At 41.1% G+C, this 14,860-nt stretch overlaps 2 protein-coding genes across 4 annotated transcripts; both read right to left on the bottom strand.

Moving 5' to 3' along the window:
- Nucleotides 1–224: 224 nt before the first annotated feature.
- Nucleotides 225–9,255, bottom strand: LOC143370383 (cytochrome P450 4C1). Of its 3 annotated transcripts, none has more exons than XM_076815430.1 (13): nucleotides 9,146–9,255; nucleotides 4,605–4,877; nucleotides 4,280–4,389; nucleotides 4,068–4,158; nucleotides 3,723–3,908; nucleotides 3,276–3,369; nucleotides 2,447–2,549; nucleotides 2,222–2,324; nucleotides 2,013–2,119; nucleotides 1,864–1,932; nucleotides 1,508–1,676; nucleotides 1,260–1,439; nucleotides 225–904 (listed from the first exon to the last, which is right to left on the bottom strand). In XM_076815430.1, the coding sequence occupies exons 2-13, from the start codon at nucleotides 4,756–4,758 to the stop codon at nucleotides 705–707; spliced, it is 1,566 nt and encodes a 521-aa protein (XP_076671545.1). In that variant the 5' UTR covers nucleotides 4,759–4,877; nucleotides 9,146–9,255; the 3' UTR covers nucleotides 225–704. The 3 variants fall into 3 exon arrangements, with proteins under 3 accessions (XP_076671545.1, XP_076671546.1, XP_076671547.1); XM_076815431.1 differs by having other exon boundaries at nucleotides 9,030–9,168; XM_076815432.1 differs by lacking the exon at nucleotides 9,146–9,255 and adding an exon at nucleotides 6,276–6,407.
- Nucleotides 9,256–9,999: 744 nt separating this feature from the next.
- LOC143369992 (pancreatic triacylglycerol lipase-like) lies at nucleotides 10,000–14,367 on the bottom strand. Its single transcript, XM_076814558.1, has 7 exons — nucleotides 14,238–14,367; nucleotides 13,766–13,820; nucleotides 12,591–12,736; nucleotides 11,432–11,671; nucleotides 11,025–11,222; nucleotides 10,507–10,666; nucleotides 10,000–10,377 (listed from the first exon to the last, which is right to left on the bottom strand). The coding sequence occupies exons 1-7, from the start codon at nucleotides 14,290–14,292 to the stop codon at nucleotides 10,293–10,295; spliced, it is 939 nt and encodes a 312-aa protein (XP_076670673.1). The 5' UTR covers nucleotides 14,293–14,367; the 3' UTR covers nucleotides 10,000–10,292.
- Between the last annotated feature and the right edge of the window lie 493 nt (nucleotides 14,368–14,860).

Raw genomic sequence — 14,860 nt, 5'->3', positions numbered from 1 at the left:
GCTAAGAAAGTTTCCTTTCAGAACCTTTAATTGCCAATTTAAGATTTTGTTTTAATCGTATTAAATCCATTTTAAAATGATCGCGAAAATTTACGTAAATGTTTTGAGTATAATAATTTGGCCACCCTCTGTACTTCGGGGATGAAACGTGGCGTCCTTGCCGCCACTCTATAAGGCACGGCAGCCCATTTCCCACTTTTTTTTTAATGAAATGGGATTTTAAGTTACATTTCAGATTTTCGTTTTATTTCACTTGGATTAGTACTACAATAACAATCAATTTATTTCAAATAAATCTGTCGCTAATTAACCGAAATTGGCTGAATTATAATTATCCATACATCGATGCTTATAAGTTATGCTTGATATCGTTGCATACACTGCCTCGCAAACTAATTAAATTCCCTTAATACGCTGACAATTGAACGTCTGATTATTGAACCAAACGAACATAATTCACGATATTCGGAGTTTCAAACGTAATAAAAGGTCAAGTAAGTACGTCATCGTCGAGATTGCACGATACCACGAAAACTACCTCAAAAGTACCTATATTTTACCAAAACTCGCTGCTTTTCGCAGATTCCTATCCAAGCGACAGCTCGATTAAAAGTAGGAAAATTGATTAACCTTTCGAAAAACATTGCTCGGCGACGGTGCAACGTTGAAAATCACCTCGTTTTTCTCTACGAAGTGCGCAAGATCTACGTCCCTTCAACGCCTGGCGCACAATGTGTAGACGACTGTTCGATAGGAATGAACTTCGTGCGAAGCGGATGTGACGCGCGTATGACCAGATCCGTGATAAAGCGAGCATCCTTGAGGTAGTCGCAGGGCTCGAAATAGAAATTCTGTAAGAGAAGGCCCAGCGTTGTCTTCAGCTCCAACATAGCGAACCGCTTACCTGCGAATTAAAACGCCGAATTGGATTCCCCTCGATCAGAGTTGGGCATTATTCGAATAAACTTTTATTCGAATAAATCCAATGATCCCGAATAATAATTGGGAATGAAATCTTCGTATAAAAATTTAAATTCATTTGGCGGCGACTTTAGCAACCCCCCTGAGAACGTGAAACTAAAACTGGGCAAACATAGCGGTGTTCTTAACAATTGGGCACTTAACTTTTTCTAACATATTGTAATTCGCCTTGCGTGCAATAGAGCGCCCGAAAGACAATTAGGTTCTCTGGCAGAAAATTCGCCTTTACTCTGGAGTAATTTCTTGCGGCTTCGAAATACTTGTGAAACGATCCTTACCCACACAATTTCGCGGACCAGCGCTGAATGGTACGTAGGAATAGGGGTGTCGCCCGTGCATGTTTTCGGGCAAAAATCTGTCCGGATCGTAAACCATCGGATTCGGCCAGTAGTATGGGTCTCTGTGAAGGTCCACTATGTGCACGTGGGTGATCGTGTTGGCGGGTACTATGTAGTTACCTGAAGAAAAACAATAACGATGATCGAGCATTCGCAACATTCTCTTTGCGTGATCCCTCGACAGTTACTTAATTTCACGTCCGTTTCTGGCAGACGAGATATGAACGGCACGCTAGGGTATAGCCGAAGAGACTCCTTGATGCACCTCTCAAGATAAGACAAACTTTGTAGAGAGGACAGTGTTATTTTGCCGTCGTTTTCTTGCATAACCGAGATCATCTCGGCCCTGGCTCGCTCCTGGAAACGGTCGTTGGTCGTACAATTATCTTATTTAATAATCTCTACTACTTTGTGATATTTTCACTCGGAATATGATTTAGTTGTATTATTAGTAATAATTGATTAGAATACTTGGCATACTACGAAATTGTTATTATTACGAAGTGTTATCGCGTTGCTGATAAACTCGTTGGGTAAAAGTCACCTGTATCTCTTTGTGCTCGGCCAGGAGCATAATGGTGAAACAAAGGCACATTGCGGTGGTATCGTGTCCCTGTGACAAGTGATAATTATTTCTCATTTTATCCGTTTAGGACTATGGCGTTTCGTTATTAGGGGGATTAAGAAGCTCACCCTAAACATAAACGTGTCCACTTCTTCCCTTATACCGTCGTCGTCTATTTGATTATTTCTATGCGCTGCTATCAGCAGGTCAAGCATAGCCAGTCTTCTTTTGCGAACTGAAGCCAAGCAAAAGTATTTCAATGCAACGGAGGTCCACTTTGTTCAACTCGCTACTAAATTATTCGGAACGTCAATGGATCCTAATACGTTTCACTCACTTCCGACATCGTCCTCCTTCTTCTTCTGACTTACATCGTCTTCCAAGCCCGATAGGTATCTGCCGTTAGTCTGATCGTGGTACTCTTTCCTTTCTTGGATTATCTGCAACGCATCACGGATACAAATTCTCATTCTTGCCAAACCGCGATGGTGCTGAATCAGTTTTCCAATACGAACGTTATGCAATCCTTCGCTATATTCCACTTGAAAATTCAATTGCTTACCTTTTTAGTGAATCCGTGTAATATTTTGAGTAATCTACTTTGCCGCCATCCTTCGGGGAACAGTTGAAAGACATAGTCGAGGTGAAACCACGGCCTCGTGAGTCTGCAATAGTAGGGTTTATACAAAAACCGAGTTTTGAAAAAAAAACAGAGTTCGAATTCCACTGTTCCCCAAAAACCGGTTGAACCGGCTTTCGAGTTTTCACAGAAAAATATAATTAAAATAGAAAATAAATATCAGTACAATTACAAAAATATACCAAAATAAAATATACTCTATCTATACAAAACTAAGTAAATAAAAAAGATTAAAATAACTAATATCCGTACAAATCCGTACAATTTTTTAGTTCATTTAATACTTATGGATCTACAAAAATATAACACAATAAAAGAGAAACTAAAATCCGTACAAAATATAAATTATAAATCTTTATTTCATTTAGTATTTTTCTTCTGAAAATATGAACTCGTGAACATTAGTGTTACAGTAAACTGTTACCTACTACAATATGCTTGTGTCGGAGGCGATTTAAAGTCAAAACGTTAACGTTTTTAACTAAATAATTAATTTATTTTTACGTATTAATTCTAGTATATAAAACCGATTTTAAAAATTTAAAACCGGTTTTCGAATTTTACAAATTTATAAAAAAAATACGGTTTTTAAACCCGGTTTTTAAAATCCGACAAACCCTATGCAATAGTATTCGGAACGTGGTAGAATTTCAACCGTCTCGATAATAGTTACTCCACTTGAATTTAACATTTAACAGGTCTCCTTGCCCTATCATCTCAAGTATATATTAACGAACACCTTCTCATTTACCTGTATACCAAAACCTCTCCCATATCGTGCACGGCTTTGCGATACTTGTACTCGAATGGCCCTTTATCTTTCAACGAAGTCCCCATTGCTGTCTCTGTAAACGCATAATAATTCACGTGTCACTGTAAGCACACAAAAGCTGCAGACCAAAGCAAGCGCAGACTTCATAGCTTCTCATTTCACCCTGCGCATTTCACCTTTCGGTGTCTCGCGAAACCGCTCGTAAGCACCGACAACTCTCCCATTTCTCACTAGGCACTTTAAATTGAGTTCTTAAAGCGTGCGTTACACGTATGTATAACGATTAAGCGATACAATACATAACGCGCACTTACGAAGGACAAGTTGCATCGTTCGTCTCTTTAAAGAACTGACTGCATAACAGATTACTTTCATCAATACCGACCAACGATTGCTCGCTACGGAGTAACGTGTTTCACGATTTACCGCATATCACGTTCAATGTGTGCATGCTGCAGAACTGCACGAGGTCTTTGACAACGGGGCCACCTTCGTCCTTCAAGCCTTGGATCAAACGATCCCCCTCCTCGATGAAAATATCCACGAACTGCTGGAGCACGTTGAAATGAAAGGCGGGCGTCAGTATCTTCCTGCGCACTTGCCACTTCCGACCTGTAATATCAACGGCGTATGTATCTCAGTTATCGTTATCACTTCATTTGTACACCAGCGGGCCAAAATTGGCCAACGAGATGAGATAGTTTCGCTGCACTCATCTCTCCTTGGTTTATGAAAATGAGCACGCGACGAAGCGTAAGAGAAGAATGTCACCTGTGCTGGTGAGGAGCCCAGTCCCGAACCAAGGCAGCAGAAGATTGTAAACGTGACTCTTCTGTATGAATCTTGGATTTCCGAGGATCGTCTAAAGCGAAACGAACGTTCAACTAATTAAACAGTGCCCAGCTAAATTGCGAGCGCGTAGGAACGGCAAAGAAGCAGCCGCGATTACGGATGCAAGTGTTTTTAAAAGCTTCCCCGATTACCTCCATGTCGTCTGGGTGACGAATATTAACCATCGGAAACGTAAGGCCCCAAAGCCTGTAAACGGGATAATACTGATTGCCAAAATTCCGTATGGTATCCCAAAGGTCCACTGCAATAAGAAGAGGACACTTATCAATCTGCTCCAGTCGCGCCTATTTCGCCCCGAGTGCTTCTTCCTTTCCTTTGCTCGTTGCTTTATTTTTAAACCAGAAAGGAGAGGAGACACTTGCGCGAGCGAGAAGATTTCTGAAGGCGCGCGCGCGTACAAATGCGCCGCGCTTTCATTGTTCCCGAAAAGTTAGATCACTTATAATCATCCCTTACTTGGCGAAAGTTGCAAGGAGAACAGGTTCCCAAAGACTGGCAACACCTGCGGCCCTGGTATCGCATTGATGAGCCTCCCATGCTTCGTGTAATGAATAATGAAGAAGTGCAAGACCACCGCGACGACGATGAATGACAATATCGCGAGGATCATTTTTGTGGAGTCTCAACGTTCGCCGATTCTTCAGTCTTCTTTCCCAAAAGTCTCACTCCGCGCGGTTTGAAGGTCTTTTATGTACCATAGGTCCGCTTCACGATGATTGCTCGAGTTTACTGTAAAAATAGCGTTTCTCCAGCAAGTGCCGTCTCCATTCCACCGATTATTCGTATTGTCCGCTTAAAAGCTAAATAACATTAAGGGGACATCGACTGTACACGCTACTTAACGTTCTAGATAAGAACATTCCCACTCGGGCTCGCTTATATCATATCAATCAATGATTTCGTTATCACTACCTGCACACCGGCATCTTATCAATGCGTTAAACGGAATAAATACTTTACGTTGATTTATCTTCTCTATCGATTCCGTGGCGATGCACACCGCGCGAAAATTCATACGATCACTCCCGCGAATTTGTTTGCCCGCAAGGATCGCGCGAGATATTGACGCGACTCCCGAAATCCATCTGAGCCGGGGGCTGGGCGGTCGGCGCAAATTTAAATTGCACACGCGCAAATATCGCGGCACAATATTTCCAAAACGACTTATACGCGGCACAACAAAACCTCAGATAGATAGTCGTTTTTAAATTGCCGCGACGCTTTGCAGATAGGAGCCGCGAAAATATAAATATTGGGCGAAAAGAACAACAATGATAATGGCGTTCATTATTCTTAGTGTTATTATTCTTGCATGTCACGGCGATACCGTGTTGTTTCTTCCGATTTAAAAGTGGTCACGCTAGTTGGATAGTTGATAGCAGTGTGGACGGAGCAATTAAGAATGATTGAGAATAATTACTAATGATTACGCGCCGCATTAAAGTAACGCAAGAACAATTGCTAACAGAATCAGCCACTTAAGCTGTGTACGAATTACCGATGTGTAAATCAATTGGGCTGCATGTTTTTGGGAGATTGCAAGTTATGCCAGCCTACGTACAATCTGCACAGTGAGTTATAGAGTTTATTGATTCTGATTTAAAGTGCAAATGAGTGTATTATAATGTTATTTTGAAGCGAACGAATTTACGATTGCGCAGGGACATAAGATACCGGTAATAAATCGAGGGTCACTCTCTTTCGACTTCATTTTATCGCGAATTTGTTGGCACCGCGACAGAGTCTGTTTGTATAATATTTCTCCTTGATTATAATTTGCATTAGCGTTCAGAAGCGTTACGCCGGGAATCCACCGGGAAGCTAAGCTAAGCTACGCTATGCGATGCTATGTTTTAGCTTAGCTTTCGGTGGAAACGGTTCCACAAGAATGTATCGAAGCTAATTTTTTTTTTAAAACGTAGCATGGCATAGCGTCGCATAGCACAGCTTAGCTTCTAGGCGGATTCCCGCCTTTATCGCGCGATAACAATAACATAGTACGACTATGTGAAATATTCAACTTTCAAGCTATCGAGCTACTGAAAGTGTACAAAATGAAATTCGAGATATGGGCATAGTGATTAGTAAGCGAGAGATAACTTCCAATCAGCTTCGCCGATTACTCACCGTCTATCAACTGCTACCGAACACGCGAAGGACCCTAGCTAATGTCACCCCTTTACACCCAATTTCACAAGCTTCAGCTGCACATTTGACACTTCACAAGGGAGAGCAGCTTTTGACAATAGCTCACATATCGTCAATGCGAGATAAATTACTCGGTACATACGTACCACGCGGGCAGTCCCACCATGCATACCCGAAAAAAACTGCAAGCCTTATCAATCATACGGGATACAGTTCGCAGCACACAGGGTCATTATCGGTCACTAACACAGCGCTTTCGGATTCTCAACGCTCGTTTTTTCTTAATCAAAACGTATCAGCGCTTCCACTTTAGCGTCACAATTATTTCGTATACTATTATATAGTTCGTATCCACTGAAGTCGATTGAACATAAAAGATAAGAGGATGCTCGAACAACAATGGAGTGGCATTTTTTAAACATTCTGCATCAATTTCATCGATTACTGGACCACGTAGGAGGCCGTTTAACAGAATTACATTGTGATATACCAATTATCCAGAAGGTTTTCTCAGAAACACTTCCCCTGTGTCCGACCACACCTCCCTATTTCTCAGAGGTGTTTAGAAACACAGTGTGCCTTTGTAATCGGGCACGTTGCGATTGTAGAATCATTGCTTATTCCTGCGATAAAGTATTGCCTGCAGCACCGTGGCTCCGCGCGTTAGAAATGTAAACGCGAATGTTGAGCCAGTGTTTTAACTCATCTAGATCTAATTCGGAGCACCGGCGTTTTAATTGCTTTTACGTCGGGATATTCAAATCGGGGCCTGCTGCATTGATAGCAGTGAGACTGTTTCCAACGACCGGAGAGTGATAGTTTTTAGTTCTTTCGATCTTTCTGCATGCCATTGAGCAAAATGATTGCGAGCATAGTGACTTCGAAATGTTCAATACGCGCAGGAAAATGCGACACATAAATTTTAAGTTTCAGATTAAAGTTCGCGTTTTACTATTTTTAACTATTTTTCGTTAATTTCACCCGCATTCGGGGATCTTAATGTTTTGAAAACGAGTTATACTTCTCAAGTAGAACTCTTTCGAATTATCGTAGAGTACATTTGCGTTGAAGAATGTAAACTTTTCTCAACCTTTTCCAAAGTCGACCCTGCGAAATGGTGAAAAGTACGTGAAATGATCCGTGGGAAATCTTTTTGCGGCCAAACCTGCCTGCGCGCCGACAAAAAGCTTCCGCGGCGCGGCTTTGCACCAATGGGACCCTGGCCTTAAAAACAGCTATCACTGCACGACTCTTATCAGCCTTTTGAAATGCAAAATCAAGCGTTGTTATTGAACCAGCAACTAATCTTACATAACAAGTACGCTAAAAAATAGGAGAATTAGAGCTGGAATGCGAGAAGTGGACAGGAAGATGAAGCAAGGCAGCGTCCTCAGGATAAACCAAGCAATCGTCCCTTTCATCGATTATTTTCAATCCCGAGCGGGGCACAGAAATGCATACGGATTCTAAGTCGAATCAGGTGCAGCGGAATTCTGTTTCAAAGAGTAGAGGCATTCTCCTACATATTTATTAGGTATTAAATTTAAAACAGCAACGGATTGTAACGTAAATGCAGCGAGTAATAAAAAAAGATTTATTGCCTCGCGTCTCAAGATGGTAGATTTACTTGCAACGCTACTTATTCGAGCTCGAGTACCGCAAGGGAAGGTTTATTGAACACGTGGATTATTTAAGTCAAGCTCCGATTACCGAATAATTCTAGAGAAGAAATTACCGCGAGGCCGTAGCTGAAAGGCCCGGTAGTGAGCGATTTCGAATTATAAAAATAGCACACTTTGTACAGAAATACGCAAGGACAATGATCGTGTAATCCAGCGCGGTTATATTCCAAGGGATTATATGATCCGTTTAGTAAGGATGCGCACTAACGAGGGACTGTCGGTTGAGAGCTGAAATGAACAGAGGCTCGGCAAAGCGTGGTTATATCAAAGGTGTATTGAAGTGCTGACGTAATGGCGACAAGGTGCGCAATTGACTGTATGGGGTCGCAGAGGTTACACTGTTACAGTGTGGAGGCTGCCGGACAGTAAAACTGATAAGGTTCGCAGTCAACTATATGGGGTCGCTAACGTTGGAGTCTAGTTAAATAGTTACGTGTTTTGGCCATAATGCTGGCGTGACGCACATTCATGTGTTTGGCCATTGAGCGCCTGTGCGCCAGAGTTAAGCGTGTTTTAGCCGTTCAGCTGTTGCAAGACGCATTTGTTTGCACACTGAATATGTGAGCTGAAGATCTGTATCTACCTCTGCCAATGTTTCGAGGCGTATGCGTGATTGAAGATGTGTCAATTAAAGATGAGAGCGTTGTTATCTACTAGGTGAGAGGGAGGAAAGCATGTCAGGTTGGCCAATGGCCATGTCAGCGTCATCGTGTTATTGAGTGGAGGGCGAATGGTCCCAGGCTATTCTGCCTTCGAGGGTTTCACGACGGGGCCTTAGGCTGTGCGTGGTCTTGAACGAGGGTGGGTGAGAGTAGCAAGTAGGATAGTCTTGGCGGCAAGCAATGACTAATGACCACATCGGGTCCCTCAGCTATTAGGTGTCGTAGGATTCATTGTTTATGCGAAGAGAGAGAGAATGAAGAGATGGTGAGAGGCCCGACGCGGTATTGCTAAAGGCTAGGGACTCTGTTCCTTAAGGATTCGTCCACGAAGTGGGGAAGACGAGGGCGCCTTCTGGGCAGAGGACTGTGAGGAAACGCGCGGCACTTACCCCAGAACTGTAGGCGGGCGAGCGAGTTGGAAATCGTATAGCGATCTGATCCCTAAAGCTTCTAACATGATAAAGCTTACGATACAGATTAAGATGTCTAAATAGAATCAACTTACATTACGTAACCGTGGTTCGGTCGAGACGGTTTATAACTTTATGAAAATTCACTATGTGAAATATAGGTGTATAAGTACAAAGCGAGTCGCGAACTTCCACCGCGCATGCCCCGAACGGAGAAGTGGGGAAACAGGAGCTGTTGAAAAGACCTCTACTGGGCCGTCGCGTCGAGCCCCACTTCGCTCTTCGTTACTTCTGCACGAGTGTCGTACGTATAGGTGCGTTCAGAATTGAATAGAATATTCGAGATCGGATGAAAGCTGACACGCTGTTTCTCGTGTGCGCGGTTCACGCGTGCCGGTGTGAAAGACCCTCAATGGAAGAGATAGCGGCGAAATCGAATTAGGTAGCTGGCAACCAAACATATTCCAGGATATCTTTCTCCCCGATAGAGTTATTTATACGTTTCTTCTTTAATACATTCTCCTGGAGGCCAAGGAACAATGATTTCACAGCCCCTAAATATTCCACCCTGAGAGGGTTAAGAGGTTTTAGCCAAAAACTGTTATGATATCGGTTTCGGTTCTTAGAAATATATCTTCAAAATAAATTCTCAATATACAGTAATCTGTAAGCGTAATATCTACTTATTTCATCTCCTGTAAAAATCGATGCGAGAATCAATTCCAGAACCGTTTTAAAACCGATATAGAACCGAAAAAATAATATCGGTTCTGTAGAACCCTAATCGAAATCGATATAGTCAGAAATTTCGGTTCCTTATAACAGTTATTCAGAATATCGGTTCTTCATAACTGTTTCAATCAGAACCGATATACATATAACTATTTGAAACAGTTACTTTCGGAAGCGTTTCAATCCCTGGTTCTAGGTTTTTAAGAACACTTCACAGTTGTGCGTAATACATTTTATTATTTTATTTGCCCATTAATCACATAGAAAACATTTTAACAAAGATTATCGCTCGTGGAACCATCATTCTCGGAACAGAATTAAATCATCGTACTGTCGCGAGGTCCGTGTGTAACTTCACGGCCTACTGAATAAATTCTCAGACCAAGCTCTGAACTGTTTGTGATAGGAAAAGAGATAACATCCGTCTTAGCTATACCGGGAGTAAATGAATGTGGCTAACGGGGAGACCCCTACCAGCCGCGACCGTAAGCGGCCCAGCAGCAAGAGTAATTATATGCGGTAGTTGTACGTGGTTCCTAGCATTCCCAAACCGTAGGGAGATTTCGAGTTCGTTTGGCAGTAGTATACACCAGAGCTGGAAGCATAGAATAATCATTACGATCTATAAGCCAAAATAATAGTATAAAAATTGGCAGTAACGAGCTGTATGCTGTATGAAACTTGTGACCAGACGTAGCATCTTATTAACGAAGAGGATACTAACGCGGTATCCGGGGTGTAGTATCCCATTGGCGTTATATTGCTCTTATCACAAGTCCCGTTGTAGAAATCATAGTCACTGTTGCACTGGATGCTCGGAAAGGCATTTGGATTCGCAATCGACTCCAGCAAATACACGAAGGACCTCAAGTGGGAGCAAACATCTGTAATGCGAAATAGAAATAAGTATGCGGCGATTAGAATGGGAGAACAAGTGCAACGCGTTTGTAGCGCCAGCTTTCATTTCATTAACGCGGTAATGCAAGATTATGAGATATATAAGATATTCCTTCGCGAAATAAGCGTCCGTAGATGTTTAAAACGGAACTGGAGCATTCCCTAGTAATGAGGGTGCAGGCAATGATGATAAATCACATGGGAAGCAGGAATATGAAGGAAACATGGATTTCAAAGACTACAAAGACTTTTACTATTAACCAGTGGAACTTCCAATTGCAAGGTGACACCACAGTGCGAGTCACTGATAAATCATTAAGGAAAATATTGGTAAAAGATACAAACCAGGCGGAAGTAATGTGGTTACAATCTCTTCGGTGCAACCAGGCTGTATTCTACGTCCCAAATTCACCTTATAATCTGCGTGGCCACTGATATGTCCATTTCCATAGCCGTCCATATCAGTATGTATGATACTGACAAACAAGGCATCGGCCTTCGACACAAATCCGGAACCGAACCCGGGACCAGCGGGATCTACAGCTGTGCAGAAAGATTCAGGCTTTCGAATTAAATCTCGAAGGTGGCACATCCAACGTTTATTTCTAATTCCCGACAAGTCACGTTTGGTTCGCCGACAATCGGGCAGCAATCATCGACAATTAATTTAAGCAGCCAATTAATTTTGCGAATTTTTTCAAAGATTGCTGGAAGGCTACTGCCAGGCAGCGTAACAATTACCACGGACGTACCTATTATTTGACGGAGTTTCACGGTGGTATTGCGCCCAGTGTACCCGCTAATTTGACCACCCAGTGAGAGCCCAACAAGCTGTACGTCTGTCGCATTTAAACCAGCTTTCGCCATATCATTTATAGCTGTGGCGAGGGCAGCGCCAATTTGGGGAACGTATTCCACCGAAACTGGATAAATCAAAGCGATCTGACGGTAGTCAAGGCTGAGTACGTTGTTACTCGTATACTTCAGGAGAGCTGCAACAAATCCGGAACCGTCCTATTAAAAGGGTGTAGGACTATCGAACGACTGAAGTCGACGGTTTCTTGCCGGTTGGATTGCTTAGATACCAAATAATCACCATACCGGCATTCTTCACAGTTTTTTTATGTACGCTTTTACGAGCAATGTAAAATAAAAAAATTGTCAGAATGTTGAAAATTATTAAGTGGGAAATATGCACGCAGTCCCAGGTGAACCAATCATCTAAAAGCAAAATTCTTTGGGTCGAGTAAATTCTACGCTAAAAACTACAGAGTGCAACTTTCCTGGCGAATTTAAACAAAAATTGTGAAAGTTACACACGAATCAATTTTCCCCCACATTTTTACGAAAAAAAATCGTCTAGTTCTGCGACTGAATGTTCTGTGTTATTTTACGCAGTTCGTTATGTCAGATAAATATTTCTGGTGTCGGAGGAATATCTATTCAAGTTTCTACAGAGTTTAAAATTTTTTTTTCAACACCTGCATGAAAATGGGTGTTTTTTACACCTGCTGAGCGGGAGCAAAATTACCAATTTCAGATGTATTCGCGTTTTCTACTTTTCTCCCAAGGGAAAGATACATTACGCGCATGTGTATTTGCAATTTTTTTACTCTGCTCCCAAGGAAACTAGAGTTTGGAGTTACCCTGTGGTATGAAGATACATTTGTTCGACTAATCGTTATCGATCGTGTGTATTTTTTTGCGAATCGCTCAGCAGGCTATCAAAGACACACCTTTCATGCAGGTGTTGAAAAAAGTATTGTGCGTGACAAGGGAGAGACGCGATTTTGCCTCGCGTGAAATACTGCCCTCGCTGCGCTCGGGCAGCGAACTTCGCGCTCGTCGAATTCGCTTTCTTCTCTCCCTTGTCACGCGATGTATTATTTTTCAATGCAGTTCTAGACTTACCTTTCGCAACATTCTTCACGTCGTCCCAGTCCACGTTTTGTAGAAAGCCATGAATGTAAATCACTGTCGTTTTACTCTTGTCGAGCCGAGATACTATGTCGCTTGTATTTTTCAAGCCGAAGTCTGTATACGAAGTATCGTTAGTCCTGAAATGAAGTAAGTCCTATGTATGTATATGTATAAGTAGATACAGTAGAGTATAGGGTGAAGGCAGGTAATATGGGACGGCACGTAATATGGAACTTCGTGAAATTTCGGTAACGAAATAACGAACTCTTCAGGCAATCCTGTATACTAGATCCCTAGACACAATAGACGATGATACTGACAATTGAGTATCAGTCGGGCATCCATCATTGAAAGAGAAACGTTTATATTTTTCGGGGGGCGTAAAAGTTTCTGAAAAGTGCATCAAACAGTTAAATATTGTAGCGAAGGTATGTTACAAAGTATTATTTTGATATAATTTATCATTAAATATGTGTGTTCTTAATTATTCAACAATAGTATACCAATAAAGTTACTTTCTTCTTAGTATAATTCTTAATTTCTTGTCGGAACATGTGTGTACGTAATATGGAACATATCGAGTAGCATAGATGAAGTTGATAATGACGATGACCACGATGATGCGAAATGCTTATTTTGCGATGGTAATTATAAAAATAATGACAATGAAAAGTAGACCTAATGCATTCGATGCTTTCAGTGGGCACAGGAAGAATGTGGGGCTTCCGATGTATTATTCACGTGCCCAACGTGTAGGAGAGATGCAGAAAGCAGGAATAAATTCCAAAAATGACGTGTATTTATTTATTTGTATCTTCTACTTAATAAATCTTCATTTTTAGTAAAAAAAAAAGTAAAGATTTTTGAGTTTCCTTTACAAATTTCCTAAGTGTTCCATATTGGAACCCATTTTTTCGAACGCCGATTTTCACTCTTTTCAGTTTTTTACTATAATTGCAAAACAATTGCATCGTTTTACATTTGACGATGTAAATATAATTATGCATTAGTTCCTTCGTTCCTTCATGTCAGTTTTATTAAAAAAAAAACAAATTCCCCTACTTTTGACAAGCTTTTGAAATCAGATGTTCCATATTACTTGCCTTTACCCTACATAAAATCAAGTTTATTGATTTCCTTAACATGATTGTACATCGTATAATTACCTATTGTAGACACGCAAGAACATTGTGTCTAGTAATGGCCAGTCAGCTGCCACATCTGTGAACGAAATTGATTGAAAACTTTGCCAGTTACTTTATTCTACTCTGCATTTTTTCAATTTTTTTTTTAAAACACGGCGCTTAGAGCACAGTTGAAAATAAAAATATTTCTATTATTTTTATGCTGCAGAAATGACTGGAAACGAAACAGAAACTCAGTGAGGAGAGTCTATGCCAGGCCTGCGTTAAAGCTAACGGCAAACGTAGTCCGTACCTACGTTTAATAGTTTCGACGATAGAAATTCATTTGTGAAAGAACTTTGAAAGCTCGGGTTTGTTAATCGAATTAAAAACTGGGAAATGATGAATTAAACTCCTCCTAATTTCATAAGCCACAGAAATGATCGAGTTGGCGTGAAATGGCCCAACATGATTCTACCATTTCAAATACGATTCAAACCTTCGAAAAACTTACCTGGTGCCAGTACACTCAACAGAGCAAGGAAACCGAAGAATACACCTGTGTTCATGTTTGAATAGCAATCGAAGCCTGACGGTAGAACTACAACTTTTCTATTCTCTGAGAGTAATATATAGGCAGTAAATCCATTTGCTAAGTGGTGTAATGTGTTATCAGTTTTGCGGAAATTATAGGGGACGCTTGCCGATATCGTGCCATTTAAAGGGTTAGGTCACCTTGGACGAATACAAAGTTACAATCGGTGTAAAAAGTATTCGTACAGCGACGAAAATTTGAAACCTGTTATTATACCACTCTCTATGGAAAAAATTGTATTTTTTTTTCGTACAAAATGCATGCTTAAGCATTTGCTTAAGAATAAGTAGCGACTGAGAATACCGTCCATATTGCGGGAATTTTTTTTTTGGTTACGGTATAACCAATATATATTGCGGGATTTTTTTTTGGTTACGATATAACCAATATCTATTGCGGGAATTTTTTTTTCGGTTACGGTGTAACTAATACTCTTTAATTCGCACAAATTCTTCATTTCATTTCAGCAATGCTCCTACTACACGTTCTCAGTCGCTCCTTTCTATTCCCTTAAATAACACGTCGAAGTTCCAAGCTTCCTT

This window comes from Andrena cerasifolii, chromosome 6 (assembly GCF_050908995.1).
Source record: "Andrena cerasifolii isolate SP2316 chromosome 6, iyAndCera1_principal, whole genome shotgun sequence".
In the NCBI taxonomy this organism is placed as follows: Eukaryota; Metazoa; Arthropoda; class Insecta; order Hymenoptera; family Andrenidae; genus Andrena; species Andrena cerasifolii.
The sequence above is the reverse complement of the archived record's forward strand: the minus strand, read 5'-3'. Positions and strand labels throughout refer to the sequence as shown.